Source organism: Panthera leo, chromosome D2 (genome assembly GCF_018350215.1).
Source record: "Panthera leo isolate Ple1 chromosome D2, P.leo_Ple1_pat1.1, whole genome shotgun sequence".
Lineage (NCBI taxonomy): Eukaryota > Metazoa > Chordata > Mammalia > Carnivora > Felidae > Panthera > Panthera leo.
The window spans coordinates 60543711-60565137 of record NC_056689.1 but is presented as its reverse complement, the minus strand read 5'-3'; the positions used below and the strand labels follow the sequence as shown (position 1 = coordinate 60565137).

General features: G+C 43.9%; 1 protein-coding gene and 1 non-coding gene across 7 annotated transcripts in view; one reads left to right on the top strand and one right to left on the bottom strand.

The window, feature by feature from the left end:
* Nucleotides 1-21427, bottom strand: part of WBP1L (WW domain binding protein 1 like) — an 87060-nt gene that overhangs the window by 36408 nt on the left and 29225 nt on the right. Inside the window, exon 1 of one of the 6 annotated variants that reach the window (XM_042909345.1) lies at nucleotides 931-3727. The exons of the other annotated variants lie outside the window; for them this stretch is intronic. Coding sequence (XP_042765279.1) covers nucleotides 931-957 — 27 coding nt within the window. The 5' untranslated portion in view covers nucleotides 958-3727. Of the gene's footprint in view, nucleotides 1-930; nucleotides 3728-21427 lie in introns of those variants that run through there. 6 annotated transcript variants of the gene reach the window in all.
* Nucleotides 6926-7002, top strand: LOC122202904. Its single transcript, XR_006194954.1, has one exon. It is a non-coding gene; the product is annotated as a small nucleolar RNA SNORD20 (small nucleolar RNA).

The following is a 21427-nucleotide window of genomic DNA, read 5'->3' as shown; positions in this document are numbered from 1 at the left end:
GACTCTCTAAGGCTTCTGGTTTGATCTCATCTGTGGCTTTTCCTCACCCAGGAACAGGCAGCAGAGGGTGTGTGTCTGTCCCCACCCCCTCTTACAGCCGCCAATGGTTACAGTTACACATTCCGATACAGACAAGCCTCTCTGACCAAAGGGGGATGGGGTGGCCAACTCTCAGAAGCCCTGGAACAAATAGTTGGCAACAGCTGTGTTCTCAGCAGACAGCAGTTGGTCGCTTGCTACTGTTTTCTCATTCCACACTAGGTTATGGGCTATAATTTAGTGCCCCTCCTTCAAACAGCAGTTCACAAAGCAATCAAGACTCTGCCACAGGGGTCTGTTGACTTTAAAAAGTCTGTCAAGAGGGCCAAAATGTGGCCAATCCCATCCCCAGCCCTCAGAGATATCCAGGAGGTCCCTCAGCCACACAGCCCTGACCACATGCCTATAAGGAGAAAGCCTCTGCGAGCCCTTCCCTTCAGAAGATTCCCCTCCCCTCACTCAGAATCCCTTTAGAACGACAAAACTGTGAAGAAATCTCTGCTAACTAGCCAAATCAAAATGGAGAAGGAATAAAAGCAGTTTGGATCAAGAATCTACTCTGCCTCTCCTCCTCCCCAGCCTCTCCCCTCAGCTGTTTCCTCTAGAAGGCTTTGGAAACGGCTTTCCGGTATCTAAATCTAACGGAAAATCAGAATGGCTGGCCCCAGAGAGACCTCAGGGATGCAGGGGGTTAAGAATACGGTGGCTCTGGAAGTAAGGAGCAACTAGCACACAAGCAGGGAGGACTAGAAATTTCTGCATGGGAGCTGGCCTGCTCTAGCTGTGAGACATTTTCTCAAAGGTTCCCTCCGCCCAAACAGCAGTACAACAAACCAGCTCCCACCCTTCTTCCCTGCCCAAACCCGATCCACGGATAACCAGTTCAGTTACCTGTCTAAGACCCAAAAGGAAAGGCATCCTGCAAGAGCATCGTCCACACTAACGTTTGGAACAAAGGGCTTTTAAAAGTTAAGGTCTTGGACTGAGCATTTCCCCTGGTGGGCCTGCGTGCTCCGCGGTCCCAGTGAACCGGCCTTCCTTAGCAAAGAAGAGAAAGTAAACAGAGTCCTGGGACCAGGCAGGCGCTCTCCCTCCTGCTGTCCTCGCTACTCCCCCTGCCTGGCTCCGACCCACCCCCACCTTCTCGTGACATATCTCAGACGCAGCAAAACCCAAGCTGTCTGCCAAGGGGGAAATGACATCAGTTCAGGCACAGCAGAAAAAACTCCAGACAGCTGCTGTGGAATACTGAGAAGGATGTGCTGCAAACCCACGATGGCCAGCCCTGGACCCACCTAGCACTGGAGCCTGAGACCGGAGGAGGACGGGGCTGCTCCCATCAGCTCCCCTCGGCCAGGGTGCATATAAATCCAATCTGAATCCAATAAACTGAATAAGGACTGGACTCTAGAACTCTTGAGCTATTGTTTCCTCTCCTTGGGAAAGAAAATCAAGCCCAGTGATTTTCAGTTTCACAGAAACTTTCCTGCCGCCACGCCCGCCAGAGTCAGTGCTCAATAAATAACAGTGCATTAGGTCTGGCTGTCCCGACTTTCTCTAGAGATTGAGGCAATCGGCAGGGAGGGCTTGGTGAGGCACTTTCCCCCCCACTAAGGTAGGACATGCTACCTCGGACGCTGACCTCTTGAGCCCTCACTTCTACAGGAGAGTTTATATTTCATAAACAAACTGCGCATGTACAGGTGCCAACATCTTTCCTCACTTGTCTTACAAAAGGTACAACAAGTCCCACGGCAGCCTCCAAGTTGCCAGTAAAGCAGATCATCTATATTTAAACCAACTCTTGCTTCTGAAAAGTTCACCACCCTAGGTTTGTCATGCTTTCTTCTCTAAGCTCAGTTTATGGAGAAAATGGCTAACAGCAAGCTTTGCACAAGGAGCAAAGGCCCTGGGGCTGGTGTCCTGATCTGACTTTTCCTAGTCAGTGGTGTAGGCCAGCTCTCATCTGGCCAACCTTCCCTACACAGCAGGTCACAGCCGCTCTCTCTGGCCCTGAATCCTCTAGCAAAGACAACACTAACAAAGAACAAAAGGTTCATGTTTGGATCTGTACTTGCAGAAATGACTCCTTTTGGAGGACTTTATAAATCCAAAGTTACTCTCTAATAACTTCTTAGGCTGCAAATTAATTATATTTCCCATCACTCAAACCATGTATATCTCACCTTTCTTTTTATTTTCTGCAACAGTTTTCTTCCAGTGCTATTCACCGAACGCCTCCACAGGAGTGGCACTGTGCTGGGCAGGACCCAGGTACATCAGAAATGACTCTTTACAAATTAGCATCTCTCACCCCCACCTCGGACAATAAATTGGCAGTACACAACACTTACAGCATGGTGTGTTGCCAAAAGTACTTTTCGATCGTTAGTGAGTCCAGCCGGACACACGATGTGCTTGCTGCAGGTCTCCCACTGATGGTCAAGGTTGCACTGACTTTCCTGACAAGGAAATGAATGAGCCAGGCAAGCTGAGCCATTTCCTGGAGGCTCAGGAAAAAGAATGAATCGCAGCCTCGTTGCTACGGAGAAGAGGAGTGATGTGTGGAGAGGAGCGGCTTCTGCTGCTGCAGGTGTTTCGGGACTAGGAAGCCATTCTTCAGCAAACGTGTATTGTCAAGACACAGCCACAGAGGCTATCACATATGCCTGGCTCCCACCCTCACACACAGGCCAAATCAGCAGACAGGAGAACAAGAGACAGGCAGGCCTGGGTATCAAGGCACAGCTTTCAACACCCTCCTTTCATTTCCTCAGTTCCCTGGCAACCACTGACCACCACAAAACGCATGCAGCATTATGACTTTTGTTAGCCAAACTGGAGGAAAGGGCATCCGCAGCCCTTCGTGGGTAATGCTGGTCTGAACTTAACCTAGTAAGATAGCGTGGCACCTCAATTCTCTGGAAAGAGTACCATGGCGTTAGTGTACTTATTCATTCATCCCATGCCTACTGAACACCCACAAGTGTGCCAGGCACTGTTCTAGGTGCTGGGGACACCACCAGGAGCAAAATACTCAAGGGCCCTTGGTCTGATGGGCTATGGAAACATTCCACATTTCTAAATAATATTCAGCAGCAGTGATCTCTGGATAAGTGCAATTGCAGCAAAATTACTAGAAATCCAAAAATAATTTTGTAAAAGTTCAATCTAAATTATCAAAATTGCATCATAGGCTTCCCGATTTTCCCCTAATGAATCATCTTCCTTTTATGGATGTAACCCAAAGCAGTGTTTCTAATCAGGAGCTGTCTACTTTTATCTTCTTGTAAGATTATAAAATCCTGTGTATAAGGCAGTATTAAACTCAATGCATTACACCTAGCACAGCATCACATACTCCAACAAAGTGATTGCTGATCATGACTTCTTTCTCACTAATCTCCTAATCCTTGCCTCCTGCCCTTTGCTGACTAATCCTCATTGAGCACTGAGATTTGGGGGAGGTGAGAAGAAAAAGAGATTGAACTGACAAATGTGGGCATCCCCAGGAAGGCAAGTTCACTTTTTGCCAAGTTACCACAACTCAGTGACAAAGTAGTCAGCCTTTGGATTTCAGAAGCCAGATGATCATCAGCAATTTCTACTAGTCTGGGAAAAAAGGGGTTCTTTTTTTTTTTTACATTTATTTATTTTTGAGAGAGAGAGAGTGCGCATGCATGCGCGCACAAGCGGGGAAGGGGCACAGAAAGGAGACACAGAATCCGAAGCAGGCTCCAGGCTCCGAGCTGTCAGCACAGAGCCGGACGCGGGGCTCGAACTCACAAACCGCGAGATCATGCCCTGAGCTGAAGTCGGACACTCAAACGGACGCTCAAACCACTCAAACGACTGAACCACCCAGGGGCCCCAAAAGGAGTTCTTTTGTTATGTAAGTGACCCAGGCTCATACATTATAGACTAAAGGTAAATCAAATCCTTCTACAATTTTAGTCATCTGCCTGACAATGAAGAATCTAATTCAATGCTGAATTCAACAGCTTAAAAAAAAAAAAAAAAAAAGGAAGTCACACTAACCAGAATTAAGCAGGATTATGTCGTCAAAATGTTGCAGTTTAACAACTGTTTATGGCTCCCAGCAATCAATGTCTGAGCCATCCGCCATCCTTCCACTGACCAACATTCTCCTCCTCAATTTAGAAACCCCCCAAAGATAGTAATGCTGAAACCCTTTGGATTCTGATTAATTTATTATTTAAGAAGACATACTACAACAGTGGATATACGCATGGCTAATGGAATTCATCCTTTCACTGCAGCTGACTTAGGAGTCTTTTGGCAATGTTTTTCTAGGCAGCCTATACATTTATAATCTTTAAATTCTGGGATGGAGGTGGGGAGAGTTATTTTTTCAGTACTGACAATGAGCCAGACTCTGTACTAAGAACTCCATTTAACCCACATCTCACTTAACAACCACAATAAACTTAGGATGTAGGTATTACCCCTGTTCCGTTGCAGAAGCCGAGACATATGGACACCTTGCCCCAGGTCACACAGCTGGCCATGGGAGAGTAAGGATTTGAATTAAGTCTCTAGCTCCAAAGGCTCTTTCCTTGACAATAATAAAGGAGTCATGATACTAGACCAAAAGTTACCAATGGGGCAAACACCAGAACTGAGGGTCAGCTGAACACTGAGCAGACATGCAGATCCTGGTCAGTGCCCCAGAACCTTGTTTTATTTTATTTTTAATTTTTTAATGTTTATTTGTTTTTTTGAGAGACAGAGAGAGAGTGAGAGAGAGAGAAGGCGAGGGTGAGAGAGGGAGGGGCAGAGAAAGAGGGAGACACAGAATCCGCAGCAGGCTCCAGGCACTCAGCTGTCAGGAAGGGGCTTGAACTCACAAACTGCCAGATCATGACCTGAGGCAAAGTCAGGACGCCAAAGTTGAGCCACCCAAGCGCCGCCCCCTCCCACCCCCAGAACCTTGTTTTAGAAGACTGACACACCAGTTCAGTATTCTGGAACATGGACAATGCCCTTAGGCCCCAGTCACCCATTCTGGCCCTCTTTGGAGCCAGAGTTCTAGGAGGTGAATGACTGGGAAAGCCCTAAAGTTCTCCTCCATTCCCAGGACACAAATGGGCTCCACGCAAGGAGCAAGCTGGAACAGAAGACCTTTCATGCCTTGGATCTCAGGTAGCCTGGGGAACTGTTCCCACACCGTGTCATGGCCGGATGAGGCTGAAGGAGACTAGGGCTGAGAGTGCGGGGTTTCTAATTTCACAATCAAGGAATGTGAAGAAAGGGTTTTGTCAGAACAGGACAGCAACTGCCAGGTTTCTAGGATAGGAGATAATCTCCAGACCTAAGGCCGTTTTTACTTCCAGGAGCTTTGGAGCAGAGGCTGCTAGGCAGACACAGAACATCTAAGATGAGAGATCATTCTTATCTTTCTCAGGCTGGGCATAGGCACGTTTAAATGCCTTCCAGTTTGGACTCAAAAACAACAACAACAACAAAAACCCAACAACAACAAAAAACAAAACAAAGCACAAAACCAACAAAACCCCCAGAAGCAGATACAAGCTCCAAGCCTAAACCAATGTGAGTGCCACAAGAAAAGTCCAACCAAGGCATGTCATGGATGTGAGGCTGGGCATCAGTAAAAGGATCCTGAAGTAATTATTTTGGGGAATGCCATGGGAAGCATTCCAAACCCAAAACAAAGATTTGCAGAACTTTGCCAAATAGAAATGCTAAGGACTGCTTAGCTGCCAGAAACCAAGAACATTAGCTTATCTGTGTCCTGGGGCTGGACAAAGGCCGACGTGTAGCAGGCCTGCTGAGACAAGAAAACACACCTTTCCTGGTTTCTGACTAGGACAAGGAGTTCTACAAGTCACAGGGCTTGTAGGGGTGCCTTGTAGGGTGTCTATGGATGTAGGGGTGGCTGGCTGGTTCAGTCAGAAGAGCATGCGACTCTTGATCTCAGGGTCTTGAGTTTGAGCCCCACACTGGCCATAAACACTACTTAAAAAAAAAATTAAAAAACAAAACAAAACAAAACAAACCTATGGCTGCTTTCCCACTATTGAGCCTTCCCAGGAAGACAGCTGGGCAAACAGCTCTTAACTATAGTACCCAATCACTTGCTAAACATCAAATGATACATTTCAGAGAGAGAGTACTCTAATGTATGTTGCTATCTCATTCCTTACAGGTGAAAACCGGGAACTTCAGTGAAGTTAGGTAACTCATTCAAGGACACACAGCTCGTAGGCAGTGGAGCTAGCACTTCAACCAGGACTTTTTTACTCGAAAATGGCTTAAACATGCATGGTGACGGTATTTGGATATTGTAGTCATCACTTGCACCTCATTTGTGACCCAGAAAGTCACAGTCACATCCAGCCACCCTGGCTGTCGCAGCGGGATGAGGAGGATGCACTCTTGGCTGAACTCGTCTGGCCCTGGAGGGGCTCTCCGCCCCTCCCCAGCTCACGCTCTTTTTCTCTCAAACATAAACATGAAAAAAGAAGAGAGAGACAGAGATTCGGGTACTAAAATAACATGTACGGTAGGGGTAGGAAGAGGAGCATGGTAAGCAGAGCCAAGTATAGCCCAAAACATGGAAACAAGGACACATGGGGCATCTGAGAAAGGCACAAGATGGGGCAGAGAGTGGCTGGAGGGAGCAGGTAGAGGCCCCACACACGCTGTGTCTTCGCAGAGTACCTCTGACCAGCACATTTGTTCTTTCTGATGACTACGGTAGTGCCATGAATAGCAAGGACAGGAATTTCTAGTTTACATAGTATCTTAGGCTCTCTTTTTGCTTGTTTACATCTTGGAGTTGCTCTTGTTCCCTCTGGGGGTGGAGGAGGTGGAGGGAATATACCTATTTCAAAGGTCTATTAAATAGAGAGAAATAAAAGAAGCAGAAGGGGATGATGGAATCTCAGGAAAATTCCTCTAGGTAGTTAAGTTCTGACCCAGCTATCTTGTCTGAGAAAAAAAAAGAAAGAGAGAAAGTAGCAGAAGCTGAAACCAGTTTAACAACAGCGTCCTAAGGTTTCTGGCTTTCCTCCCCCCCAACAAGCAAATCCTACTGTGTTGACAATCAATCACTCCACAAATATTTATTGCCTTCCTAAATGGACATTTACTGCCTTCTCCGGAGAGTGCAGGGGTCTCTGAAACTCACCGCTGTCACTGAGTTAATGGGCTGCCACTGGATCTGCAACTCCAGCTTTATCAAGTACAACAGCAGCCTTGTTTGTTTTTGTACCGAAATGCCAGATTCGTTTTTCCTGCCCTGAAAACAGTTCAACCCAAACTAAACCAGCAAGGAACCAAGAATTACATGCAAATCAGCACGCTCTGGCTCGCTGCTGTATCCCCACCGCCCCCCCCCCCCCCCCAACACGTTTCATGTCTCTTCCCAAACCGCTCTCTAAACTGAAGATTGGAATAAGAACAAAATGAGGGACAAGGGTCACATCCAGTACCTGATCACACTCAGATGTAACTCCATTAGGAAAATTAGTCTTCAAGGTCTCCACTAAATCTGATTTCATCTTTCCCTTTTGTTGCAACTTTGAGCAAGACAAAAAGAGATGGGATCCACTTCAGGCAGGAACACAGCTGCAATGGTGGCAGGTCCACAGAAAGGGCTAACAGCAAAGTCCTTTTATTAAAGGCACCTCAACTCTGAGTCCTGGAAGTAGCTCATCGGACCCTCTAGATGCAAGGTCGTAAGAGTGATTATTCGCACTGTCCAAACAGAGACCATCTTGGTTGTGGAAAATCCGCCCACTCTTTTATGTGCTCATAAACTCAGCAAAATGATTTATTCTCAGGCCTAACTCCTCCTCTAAAGTAGAAGCAACTTAAAGGCAAGAGGTCTTTCACTTCTGTGTCCCTCAGAATACCAAGCGATGCCTTGCACTAAGTAGGCCCTCAAAAAAGACTGGTACATGGATAAATAGACATATGACTAAAGAGAAGATTGTAACAATGAAGCTAATACAGCTGAATCCCCAGACAGTAGCGCGGGTGACATTTTCCTGGTCACGGAAACCCAATAAACAGCTAAGAGATCGGGAGAGCATGTGGATGTGACTGCAAACTCATGAGGTTGGACACGGGGATTGGGAAACCCTTCGTCTCATTATCTGTACATCTATAATTTCTCTGCTGAGGAATTCAAAGCATTTAAGCCATCTCAAAAGCAAAATTCCCTTACTCAAGATAGAACTGGGGCGTGATCTAACCCCATTAGTTTTTCGATTAGGGGGACTGGGCTGAAGCGGCTTCTGGTTCTGTCACTGGTTCTGTCACCGGTTCACCGGATAATTCCATTAAGCAACACCTAAAAGATGCCCTTTTTTTGCATAAAGGATTGTGAAACTTAAGGTCTAGCTGGAAACACAGCTCCTGGCAACATGTCTTCCTTCATTTCCTGGATCTTACGTAAATTACATATCACCTCCTCTCTCCTTAGGCTATTTGATAACCAATCTACTCCAGGTCTAAGAGTTCATGGTCAAAAGCACCAGAAGAAAACATTGAGACAATTTATCCCTCCCATAAGTTGCAGGGGGGTGGAAAAGCTTCTGGAACATACATATCCACGCCCCAAGTAAAATGATGACTAAGGGTGGTGAAACTGGAGAGGGTATCACAGCAGATAAATCCTCTGGTCCTTTCGTCATATAATGCCTGACCACAGGCCACACCTGAACCCGGTACTCCCAGGCCACAGAGAGTAAGGCAACATGGATGACAATAGTAAGTGACTCTACTTCAAAACCACCTTGACCCAAGGGTCCAAACCATGGAGCACTAGAGCAAAGCGGAAGTAGGCAGAGATACACTACAATATAGCCCTAAAGCTTAGGAAGAGAAAAGCTACAAGTGCCTTTGAGAAAGCATCCCCCATCATGGCAAGAAGGAAAGTCAGTGCAAGCCACAGGCCCTTCCTGAAAAAAATTAGCAGGCACCTGTATCTTTGTACTTATATCCATTGTTCCAAAGTCTTTCACTTTATTCAAGATGCACATTCCAGACAAGGTGTTCTCAATACTGAAGAAAAGGTGGCGCTAAGCGCTGAAAGACACAATAAATCATCATCCTTGTAGAATTCAAGGTTTATAAACTACTTTCACATCCATTTTAGTTGTTCCTTACATCAGTTGTTAATAGGGCTAGACAGGGGCGCCTGGGTGGCTCAGTCGGTTAAGCGGCCAACTTCGGCTCAGGTCATGATCTCATGGTCCGTGAGTTCGAGCCCTGCATCGGGCTCTGTGCTGACAGCTCAGAGCCTGGATCCTGCTTCAGATTCTGTGTCTCCCTCTCTCTCTGACCCTCCCTCGTTCATGCTCTGTCTCTCTCTGTCTCAAAAATAAACATTAAAAAAAAAAAATTAAAAAAAAAAATAGGGCTAGACAGTTTTTACTATCCCCACTTGCCAGACAATACAGGGAATGTCTGAAAATGTGCACTGACCTAAGACCAGCCTTCAAGTTTCCTTCCTTCCTTCTTTCTTTCTTTTTTTCTTTTTAACATTTACTTGTTTTTGAGAGACAGAGAGACAGAGTGCAATCAGGGGAGGGGCAGAGAGAGAGGGAGACATAGAATCGAAAGCAGGCTCCAGGCAATGAGCTGTCAGCACAGAGCCCAAGATGGAACTCGAACCCACGAACTGTGAGATCATGACCTGAACTTCTGAAGTCCGGTACTTAACCGACTGAGCCACCCAGGCGCCCCTCTCTTTTTTTTTTAAAGCAAGCTCCACACCCAGTGCGGAGTCCAATGTGGACTTGAACTCACAACCCTGAGATCATGACCTGAGCTGAGATTGAGTCAGACACTTAACTGACTGAGCCACCCAGGCGCCCCCGGAATTAGGGTTTCTGACTGAAGGGACAGAGGTCTTCCCATGGAACCTCAGTGAGTAACACTACCCAAGGGGAGATTTTCCTTTAAACTAGACTCTGTTGGGGCTCTGGCATTCTCCTGTGCTACCACCTATTCTCCTGACCCTAGATCAATTGCTTAACTTCTCTGAGATGGCTGCTTACCTTGATCAGCACTGTCCAGAGACGGTTCCAAGGCAGCCATTTCTGCGATAAGGGGCCCATGTGGTCAAAGAAGGCTGCCATCTCTCTTGGAGACTCACGATGCATGGGCTTTACAGTTAAGCCTGTGAGGAGTCTCACAGTTAAGAAGACTGTTCAACCTGAAATCTCCTACATTTCAAACAGCACAGCCTTTCTTTCTTACTGAGCATCTGTTCATAGCATCATTATCGCTATGGTATCTGTCAGCCTCCAAATCCTATGTTCCATTTCTCCCTCAGCAGCTTTGCTCATCTGCTATGAACCCCCCAGTACTGTACCTTGAGGGCAGGCATAGTCAGCCAGGCCATGCAGGGACATGCGGCTTAGGCCCCTGGAGAGGTGAAAGAGGAGAAAATGAGCTGACAGGTCTCCTCATTTTCCCAAGTTTCTCTGAACATTTGTGCAATCTCAGATAAGAGGAGGATTTTCCCCCAATTCTCCCTACACTAGAAATTGAGGGCAAAAGTCCTAAGTTAATCTTTCACTTTACACACTGGGGAGAGGTTAGAAACGGATATCCACCGTGACAAGATGACAAAGAAGTTTTGAAGGGGGGGGAAAAGGGTTTGCCATGACCGTAACTCCACCACAAGACCTGGTCAAGTGAAAGCTGTAGCTGGAAGAACACCTCTGACACCCACAGGACTGAAGGGTGTTCTTGGGGAACAACTTTTTTTAAAGCAGTGGAATGCTTTGTGAGAACTGGTTACTTACGAAAACTGAAGAACTGTCATACATCAGCTGAATTTTCTAAGTGGCATTTTTACCTCCAGATCTAATTTAAATTCTCACGTGCAAGAGTCCATCCTATAACACTAAGCAATTATTGTCAATTTTTTAGGGTGTAAAATGGTATGGCGGTTATGTTGAGCAACAAAATTCTTTTATCTTTTAGAGAATCAAATGGAACTCTTCATGGCCAAAATGATATGAAGTCGGCAGTCTTCTTCAAAATAACTTCGCTGGGCATGAATGGAAGTGAAAATAGATATAGACAAAACAAGACAGGCCACGACAAGAAATGGCTGAAGTTGGGTGATGGGAACATGGGGGTTCATTACACCATTCTCTTTATTTTCATACATGCTCAACACTTTCCATAAAAAAGGTATCTAATGGATTCTATTCTAAACAGTGTCTGCTCTTGACCCAAAGTAATATTAAGCTTTACAGAGCAATTGAAAGAACTAAGGAATACCAAAAGGTCAAGTGATGAAAGAAAAAAAATAGATAAACTGGACTTTCCCCAAATGAAAAACAATTGTGCTTCAAAGGACACCATCAAGAAAGTGAAAAACAAAACAAAACAAAACAAAAACTACTGAATGGGAAAAATATTTGCTAATCATTTATCTGATAAGGGACTCATATAGATTCTTAACTGTGAGACTCCTCAGAGGCTTAACTGTAAAAGCACACTCATTGTGACTCTCCAAGAGAGAAGGCAGACTTCTTTGGCCACATGGGCCCCTTATCACACAAATGGCTGCCTCAAAGCCTTCTCTGGGCAATGCTGATAGGAGGAAGCAGCCAACTCAGAGAAGTTAAGCAACTGGTCCAGGGTCATGAGAATAGGTGACAGCATGGTAGAATGCCAGAGCCCCAGGAAAGGCTAATTTAAAGGAAAATCCCCTCAACAGTCACTCACTGGGATTCCATACGAAGACTTGTTTCCCTTTAGTCTGAAAAGGGACTCTAAAATGGGCAAAGAATGAATCAGACATTTCTCCAAAGAAAATGCACAAATGGTCAATAAGAACATGAAAAGATGTTCCACATCACTAGTCATTAGGGAAATGCAAATCAAAACCAAAATGAGATACTGCTTCACACCCATTAGGATGGTTATGATGAGAAAAGGCAGACAATAACAAGCGTTGGAGACAATGTAGAAAAATTGGAACCCTCATAATTGCTAGTGGGGAATGTAACATGGTACAGCCACTTTGGAAAATAGTCTGGCAGTTCTTGAAAAAAACTGACACAGAGTTCTCACATGACCAGCAATTCTACTCCTAGGTATATCCTAAGAAAAGTGAAAACATATGTCAACACAAAAACTTGTATACCAATGTTCATAGCATTATTCATAAAAGCCCAAAAGTGGAAAAAGCCCAAATGTCTATGAGTTGACCAATGGATGAATAAAATGTGTTGCACCCATACAACAGGATATTAATGGTAAGGAAGAAAGTACTAACCCATGGTACAACATGGATGAACCCTGAAAACATTATGCCAAGTGAAAGAAGCCATTCACAAAACACTACCTGGTGTTAAGATTCTATTTGCAAGAAATGTCCAAAGTGGGACAATCCACAGGGGTAGAAAGTAGATTAGTGGGTAGTAGACTGGGGTTCGGGGGATCTTTGGAAGGGAACTAACTGATATAGGGTTTCTTTTTGGGATGATGAAAATGTTCTGTTGGGTTGTTTTTGGGTTTTGTTTTGTTTTTGGCGGGGGAGAGTGCACACATGCACACGAGCAGAGAAGGGGCAGAAGGAGAGAGAGAGATTCCTAAGCAGGCTCTATGCTCAGCACGGGCCCAACACAGGGCTCAATTCCATGACTCTGGGATCATGACCTGAGCCAAAATCAGGAGTCTGACACTCACCCGACTAAACCACCCGGGCTCCCCGAAAACGTTCGGAAATAGATAGTGGTGACAGCAGCCCAATCTTGTGAACACGCTAAAAAACACTGCATTATACACTCTAAGAGGGTGAACTTTACAGTATGTGAATTGTAGCTCAATAAAGCTGTTATTATTTTTTTTTAAAGCCTCAGAAACCATCCTCACCTCAGAACAGGAAGTACAGTACACCTCAGGACAGGACGCTGTGTGCAGAGAGCATACAGACCTGCATGTGGTCTAGCACTGCGGTCAGAGCGGGTGTCCAACTGCAACTCCCACACCCAAGGCAAGGCACACTTCTTTGCTGGTGGTGACCCCACGCTTCCTCATTCAGGAGGGCACAGTGATGTACAAAACAGGATAATAGTGTATATTCCAACTTACCTGCTCTAAGAATAAACAACTTCATACTTATTATTAGAAAACAATTGGTGGGGGCGCCTGGGTGGCTCAGTTGGTTAAGCGTCCGACTTCGGCTCAGGTCGCGATCTCACAGTTCGTGAGTTCGAGCCCCGCGTCAGGCTCTGTGCTGACAGCTCAGAGCCTAGAGCCTGTTTCAGATTCTGTGTCTCCCTCTCTCTGACCCTCCCCCGTTCATGCTCTGTCTCTCTCTGTCTCAAAAAATAAATAAACGTTAAAAAAAAAAAAATTAAAAAAAAAAAAAGAAAACAATTGGTGGAAAAACACCTCTCATCAGACTGCCAAGGCTGGTGATATGGAAGTCACATGCCTTTTGGACTAGGGGATTACTAAAATATACTCTTAAATTCCTCCACTGGAAACAGATCTTGGGTCAGTCAGGGGATAAGAAGCCTTAATGCCTCCCAAAGCTTTAAAATAATAATAATAATAATAATAATAATAATAATAAAATTATTAATTTAATAATTTAATAATTTAATAATTAAGTTATTAAATAATAAAAATTAAATTATATATTATATATAATACTAATAATTAAATATTATTATTATTATATAGGCTAATATTTACCGAGTAATTACTATGTACAGGCACTATTCTAAGTGCTCTATAAGTACTAACCCAATTTATAAGTACAATAACTCAATTAACCCGCACAGTAACCCTATAAGCTAGGTGTTATTATCCCATTTTACAGATGAGGAAACTGAGTCAATTAACTAGCCTAAGGGTATATGGAGGCAGTGTGGCTCCAGAGTCTGCACTCTCAGTGAAGATACTTCCAAGTATCCCTTCTCCTAGGATGACCACCACGAAAGGGTGGTTGGTTAGACTTGTGTGCCACACAGCAACTGGCCAACGGTTGCAAGCCACCTGCCTGACATCTTCCAGGGGGCTATAAACCACTTCCTTCAGCACCTGAGCAGGCATAGCTATGCTTCTCCAGCTCCAGGTACACTGCTCTAGAGTGAATTCTGTTCCACAGCACACAGGGAGGAGACTGGAAGCATAGCAAATCAGAGACCTATATAAGGCTTTCGAGAAAGAAAACTGAAATGTACCCCACGTGCCTGTGTTGTCAGAAGGCACATCTTCTAGAATATGCAGAGGGCACAGATGAAGAAATGCTGCTTACACACGTGTGGGGAAATGAGCCCTACTGATGGGGCTATAAACTCATACAACCACCCTGGAGAGCAATGTGGCACTATCGACCCAAAACTTCAAATGTACATACCTTACAACCCCACAATCCTCAATTCCACTTCTAGGAATCTAGCACAACTGCAGGAAGAAATATATATATAACGATGTTCACTATAACACTGTGTGAAATCATAAAAATGGATACAATGTATGTTCATCTATGAAGGAGTAATTAACTAAATCATGGTCTAAAGCAATTAACATATAGGTATTTTTTTAAAAGTCAGAGGTATATATGCAATATAGAAAGAAGTCCATGAAGGATGAAAAAAAATGCATGTTGTAAAGTACCACATATAAAGTATGCCATTTTTGTTTTAAAAACAAATGAAGGAGCGCCTGGGTGGCTTAGTCGGTTAAGCATCCGACTTCGGCTCAGATCATGATCTCAAGAGTTCATGGGTTTGAGCCCCGCATTGGGCTCTTTGCTGTCAGCGCTGAGACAGCTTTGGATCCTCTATGCCCCCCTCTCTCTGTCCCTCCCCCACTCTCACGCGCACACACGCATGCATGCGCTGCGCTCTCTCTCTCTCTCTCTCAAAAATAAACATTAGAATATATATATATAAAACAAAAAAATAAAAACAAATGAAAAAATAAGGAACACCAACCGTTAATAATTTTGTTTATATATAGAAGTTATTTACATATATATATGAACTATTACTATATCTATAAACATTCAGCATAAGCATAAAACCCACCCAAAACACACACCAAACCATAAACTTTCACTTTTTACTCTAAGCATTTTTGTCTGTAAGTATACCATTGTTACGAGTATGTGTTATTTTTGTGTAATTAAAAACTGATGTGAAAACGTAAAAGGCACCTTAAAGCTCAAAGAAAAGCAGCAATCAGGTCTAAAGAAGGAAAATGGAAAGAAAGCCATAGTGGTCCTTATGCCAAATCAGACTGGTACAGGTTTTCTGCTTTCCCCCAAATCCCTGCAAACACAGCAAGGAGATTTGCATATTTAAAGACAAAGGACCCAAATAAAAAGAAAGAAGTACACAGGAAGAATTTCTCACACTGTTCAATTCTATAGTCAAATCCCAAAGAGCTACAATGCTCCACCATCTCAGTGTAGAAAGCCAAATATTAACCTTCTCTCCCAAATAAATCACTAAGAGGGAAAAATAATTTAGATCTGATCAATAAACTAAATTGTGGCTTTTCTGTTGTTTCTGTGTTTGGTTGGATTTTAATATAACTGGAGTGAATGGCCAGGTAGAATTTTAGATGAGGAAGATAATTTTGGAAATGGTGAACAAAAAAGCAGCCTGTAGGATTTTGAAAAACATGAATACTTTCTCCATGAACACATGCCTCTGATCTACAAGAATGTGTAATAACACAGTGTTACAACATAAGATCTGTCTTGCTTGATATTTAAAAATCAAAACAGACATGTTTTTATAGCTTTACTCTAGGATCCACCCTTCCAAGCCACAAGTATCCTTGCAACGTCTTACATTCACTTCTACCTCTTCCAAAACAAGTTTAAATTAAATTCTTTAAAACACCTAAGATCATGAATCAAAAGTTAGCCAAGGCACTCTGAGGGCGATGATGGCACCAGGAACAGACGATACATAGCTCATCTATTTTCCCACAAAACAAAGTATGGAAAGAAAAAAACCAAAAGTAAATAAATCTAAGCTATGGGAATGTAGCTGAGTAAGCGAGAGTATCCCAAAAACCCAGTCCATGCAAGATTGGCGATCTACAAGTCTGAGACCATGACCTACTTTAATTCCCACACTGGGAAAGTCCAAATTTGTATCAACAAGCCACAGAATTCAATAGGATGAAATTTGTTTCCCCTTTCCTCCCTCCCAGGTTGCAATGTTCTGGATTTATTGATATTTCTTTGTTTGTGGTTTCCACATTGCATGCAGTTTTTTGGCCAGACTTTGCTCCACCTGGTGGAAATACAAAGGATGGTCCAAAAGGGAGGTGCCCGTAAGTCAGACCTCAACCTGTCTGTTGTATGCCACCAAGCAGACAGGTCACAAAGACCCACCGTCACTGCTCCCTGTCACTCAGTGGAATCTTAGTGTCTGTGCAGTTATAATGGGATTGGTGCCCACAACTGGGGTTATAGGGCAAAGAATGAACCCACACCACTGCACCTGGATCCTGATGGTCTCTCAAGCTCCAACAACTTAAGGCAGGGAAGCTAGAGATGCTCTTAGGAGAATGGACGGCCAGGCATTCAAACGGCATTTGGAATTGTTAATCCAAAGCTATCTGAGACACCCACAGTATGCATACAGTGTTGCCAACTAGTGCCCCAAACCCACAGACGAACTGCATCCTGGGGGCTTGAAAGAGAAGGCTTCTCCTGAGGCCACACAGTCACCCTCAGGTCCAGGACTGTCAGCATGTGGCAACCCTGAGAATACCTAATGGTTTCTGCAGGCTGAATGTGTGACAACAAACCAGTGTTCATGGGGCCGGAAATGAGAGTAAAACCAATACATGGAATGGGAAAAGGAAAAAGTTCTAAGAACATGACTCCATCCAGATTGGTTATGGAACCATGGAGGACACTGAGAATAGAAAGGAACTGGCCATCAGGCTATCACTGGGGTGAAAACAAACATGTTCTTAAAATGAAACCACAAGGGTAAACCAAAGCAAGAGGAAAGAAAGTTTAAGACTGGGTGAATAAGGGAGGCTCACCCACTTACTGAACCACAAACTAAAAAAAAATCTTTTTTCTCCAAATGTTTGATCTTCTCTGACAAAGCAGGGCCGACTGGCAACATGCTAACAAATCCGAGAGTATCAAGATTCAGGATATTAAAGTTGTCAACTGTCCCACCTAAAATTTGTTGTCAAGGTTATTTCATACACTTTACAAAGCTGTGTTCTCTTTCATAGGAAGGCTGACCTCAAACCCTGTGATAATGAGCACGAGCTGATATGGGGATAGCAGGTACCACAAAACCGGCGCCTGGCCACCTTGGCACTACTGACATTTTGGACCAGACAATTCTGTTGCAGGGGCGGGGGGGGGGGGGGGGGGGGGGGTGCTATCCTTTGTTACAGGAGGTTAAGCAGTATCCCTGGCCTTCACCCACTAGCTGCCAGCAGCACTCCCAAGCTTTGACAACCAAACATGTTTCCAGACACTGACAAATGTTCTCAGGAAGGGGCAGAATTATCCCCAATTGAGAACTACTACCCTAAACATACAGGTTCACCATGAACATTTCCTATAGGGACAAAACTAAATTCAGATATAGAACAGAATCAAGGAAGTCACTTTCAAACTCCCCAAATCTCAGCTTCTGAACTTAATTTGAGAGCTGATACTAACCTACCAACAACCAAATGCACCCTGGGGACCACAAATGATAATAGTAGTGATCATTATTCTTGGTATTGATACATTATGTCCACCTCACAGCAAATCTATAAGGTATGTGCTATTACTGGTCCCACTTTATAGGTGAAGACACTGAGGCACAGAGAAGTTAAAGAACTAGCTCAAGGATAGTAAGTGTAAGAGTCAGGTTTGGATCTCAGGTGGTCTGCCCCCAGAGCCTATGATCTCACCACTGTGTTGGACTATACCTCACCACTCCCACACTGGAAAGCTGTTCTATCTGGACTATTAAGCAGTCAGTAGCCACATGTAGCTATTTAGTTTAAATTACTTAAAATTAAATATCATACCAGTCTTGGAAAACAGGCTGGCAGTTCTTCAACAGGTTACACATATAGTTACTATATGACCCAGCAATTCCACTGTTAGGTATAAACCCAAGAGAAATGAAAACTTAGGTCTACACACACACCAAAACTTGCACATGCATGTTCACAGCAACATCATTCAAAGCAGTCCACAAGTGGAAACAGCCCAAATGTCCATCAGTTGACGAATGGATAAATTAAATGTGGCCCGTTCATATAGCTAAATATTAATTGGCTATAAAAAGGAAAGAAATACTGATACATGCAATGATATACTGATATATTAACACGGGCAAATCTTGAAAACATGATGCTAAGTGAAAGAAGCCAAACAGTGTATGGACCACATAGTGTATGATTCCATTTATAAGGAATGTCCAGAACAGGCAAGTCCATAGAGACAGAAAATACATTAGTGGTTGCCAGGGACTGTGGGAGGTAGGGATGGAATGGGGAGGGACTGCTAATGGCTTATGGGGCTTCTTTTTGGAGTAATGAAAATGTTCTAAATTAGATAGTACATGGGCACACGATTCTATGACTTACTAAAAAGCCTTTAAAAGGGCAAATCTAGTGGCATATTAATTATGTCTCAATACAGTTGTTATAAGAGACTAAATGTCATTAAAAATTCAGTTGCTCATTTATCCTAGCCACATTCCAAGTACCCAATAGTCACATGTGGCTAAGTGGCTACCAAAATGGACAGCACAGATATAGATCATTTCTACCATCACAGAAAGTTCTCTAGACCACACTGCTTGGATGAATGGATAAAAGGCCTCCTTACCACATGACCACAGCCTACCTTTCAAGTGTCACCCTCCTCTACACCCACATAAAGGAAGCTTCTACTGCAGACTATGTGCCACCTCCAGACGCATTCTCCATTGTCACTTTTCCATGCTGGAATAGACTTTTCCCCCTTCCTGGTCCATTCAGATCCTAAGTATCTTTATCAACCTTTATGGCCTGGTCCAAATGCCTCTTCTGTGAAGATTTTCCTAAATCCCACCTTCCCCTGTCAGGAGCAGAACCAACTGTTCCCACCGTCCTTTGTGTGCACATCCTTTAGGGCACTGATGCCTCCGGGTTACAAATCATTGTGTGTGTTACCTGTCTTTCCCAAAAGATTACCAGCTCCTTGAGGACTGGTATTCAGTTACTCATCTAAGGGTTCCCACCCCCAGAGCAGACATTTCAATAAATGGTTGCTGAATTCTACTGAAAGTAGAATTACAGAAACTCAAGGTGTTGATTTGAGACAAATGCTCACTTTGGTATATAAAACAGACTAAGAAAATGAGGGACAGGGAATTAGGGTCTGGACATTCCATCTCCCATTATTCTCTAAGAAGAAATGATGGTAATCACACTGAAATGCTGTTTTTAAGAAAGAAAGTGAACTAAGCCTTCTGAACTGAAAACTGGGGCCAAGTTGGTGAGGCAGGGGAGAGGTGAGGTAAGAAAAAAAATCAGGAATTAGGACCCCCAACTCAAAGTTTTAAAAATGGCAGAGGAAAGGTAAGAATTGTCTCTGGAGATTTGTGCCCAGACCCTTAGCTGGGGGGCTTTATGGAAAAAGACATTTCTACTAAAACTTTATTTAAAAAAATTTTTAATGTTTATTTTTGAAGGAGAGAGAGACAGAGTCGGGGGGGGGGGGGGGGCGGTGGCAGAGAGAGAGGGAGACACAGAACCCGAAGCAGGCTCCAGGATCTGAGCTGTCAGCACAGAGCCCGACGTGGGGCTCGAACCCACAAACCATGAGATCACGACCCGAGCCAAAGTCGGACGCTCAACAGACTGAGCCACCCAGGCACCACAAACTTTATTTTAAGTAATAGTCAGATTGTTCTAGTTGAATCTAACCAACAATAGAAAGAAATGAACTCTATGTATCTCAACCATTATTTAACTAGAAGAGACAAATGCCAAGGTCTCAGTCTGGCAACTCCACGGCTTTTTTTTTTTTTTTTTTTTTCCTAACTCTTTATGGATTTAAGGAGTGACATCTGAGTCACAGTAACCTATAGGAGAGTCAAGTCCAAGTTCCCAATCTCAGAAGTAAGCTAGGCTGTTAACTTTCCTGGGCCAGGATGACAAGAAATGACAATTCCAGTGGAGAGCTGGTAACAGGGAAAGTAAGCTGCCTTAATGCCATATATTTTTTTTTAATTTTTTTTTAACGTTTTTTTATTTATTTTTGAGACAGGGAGAGACAGAGCATGAACAGGGGAGGGTCAGAGAAAGGGAGACACAGAATCTGAAACAGGCTCCAGGCTCTGAGCTGTCAGCACAGAGCCCGACACAGGGCTCGAACTCACAGACCGCGAGATCATGACCTGAGCCGAAGTCGGCCGCTTAACCGACTGAGCCACCCAGACGCCCCTTTATATTTCTGATATTAGATACATATGTAAAAAAAAAAAAAAAAAAAAAAAAAGATTGTATTTGATAGTGGCATTTCAAGGGAAAAATAATGTAATAAGATACCCACACCATGTTCAATACGGAATGAGTACAGCTGAGTCCTCCTTGACTCAGAGTTAGCTGGAAGCCACTTGTTGAAATAAGGACAGTGAGTACCTGAAGTATGTCCTATGCCAAAATGGTCTCGGATTTTTTTTTTTTTTTTTTTTTTTTTTACTGATTTCTACAAGCCAAAAATCAACAAAAACCTCAAAACAAAAACCAAATTGACTAAACAGTGCTGGATTCAGAGTTAATAATTATATAGTAACTTCCATTCCAAAGGTTAAAATTCAAAACACAAATCTCACTATAGATATCTAGCACTCATGGACAGAAAGAGACAAGGGTATGAGGTGGGGATGGGAGTATTGGGTGGGGGGAGGGTCAGGAAGAGGGAGCCCACTCATTACAAAAAACTTTCTCTTCTCTGCAGAAACTGTAACCACATAATAGCTGCTGGTCAGCACGAGATCCACCCAAATGGAACAAAGTACAAAAGCCACCCTGTCCCCAAAATAAGTATTGGAAGTGGCAGAGAAATGGCAAGAAAACGGCCTGTGATCGATAAACTGGCATGATACTGAAGTTCCCCTCCCACATCTCGCCAGCTCCCAGGCCTCCATGACTTGGTGGGAACCTCCACTTTCCATCCTCTGCCAAGGAAGTGGATCCGGTTCCCACCATCAACTCAGGAGGCCACCACTGCTCTTCCAGCCGGGTGAAGCATCCACAGGCCTAGGGCACCCATCTAAGGCTGCAATGTTCTTAAATCAACCCTCCACCAGCAATGTTATTTACTGGATATTGAGAATGACCTTTCTTTACTTACAGAAATAGATGCAAAGGCAAAGCAACA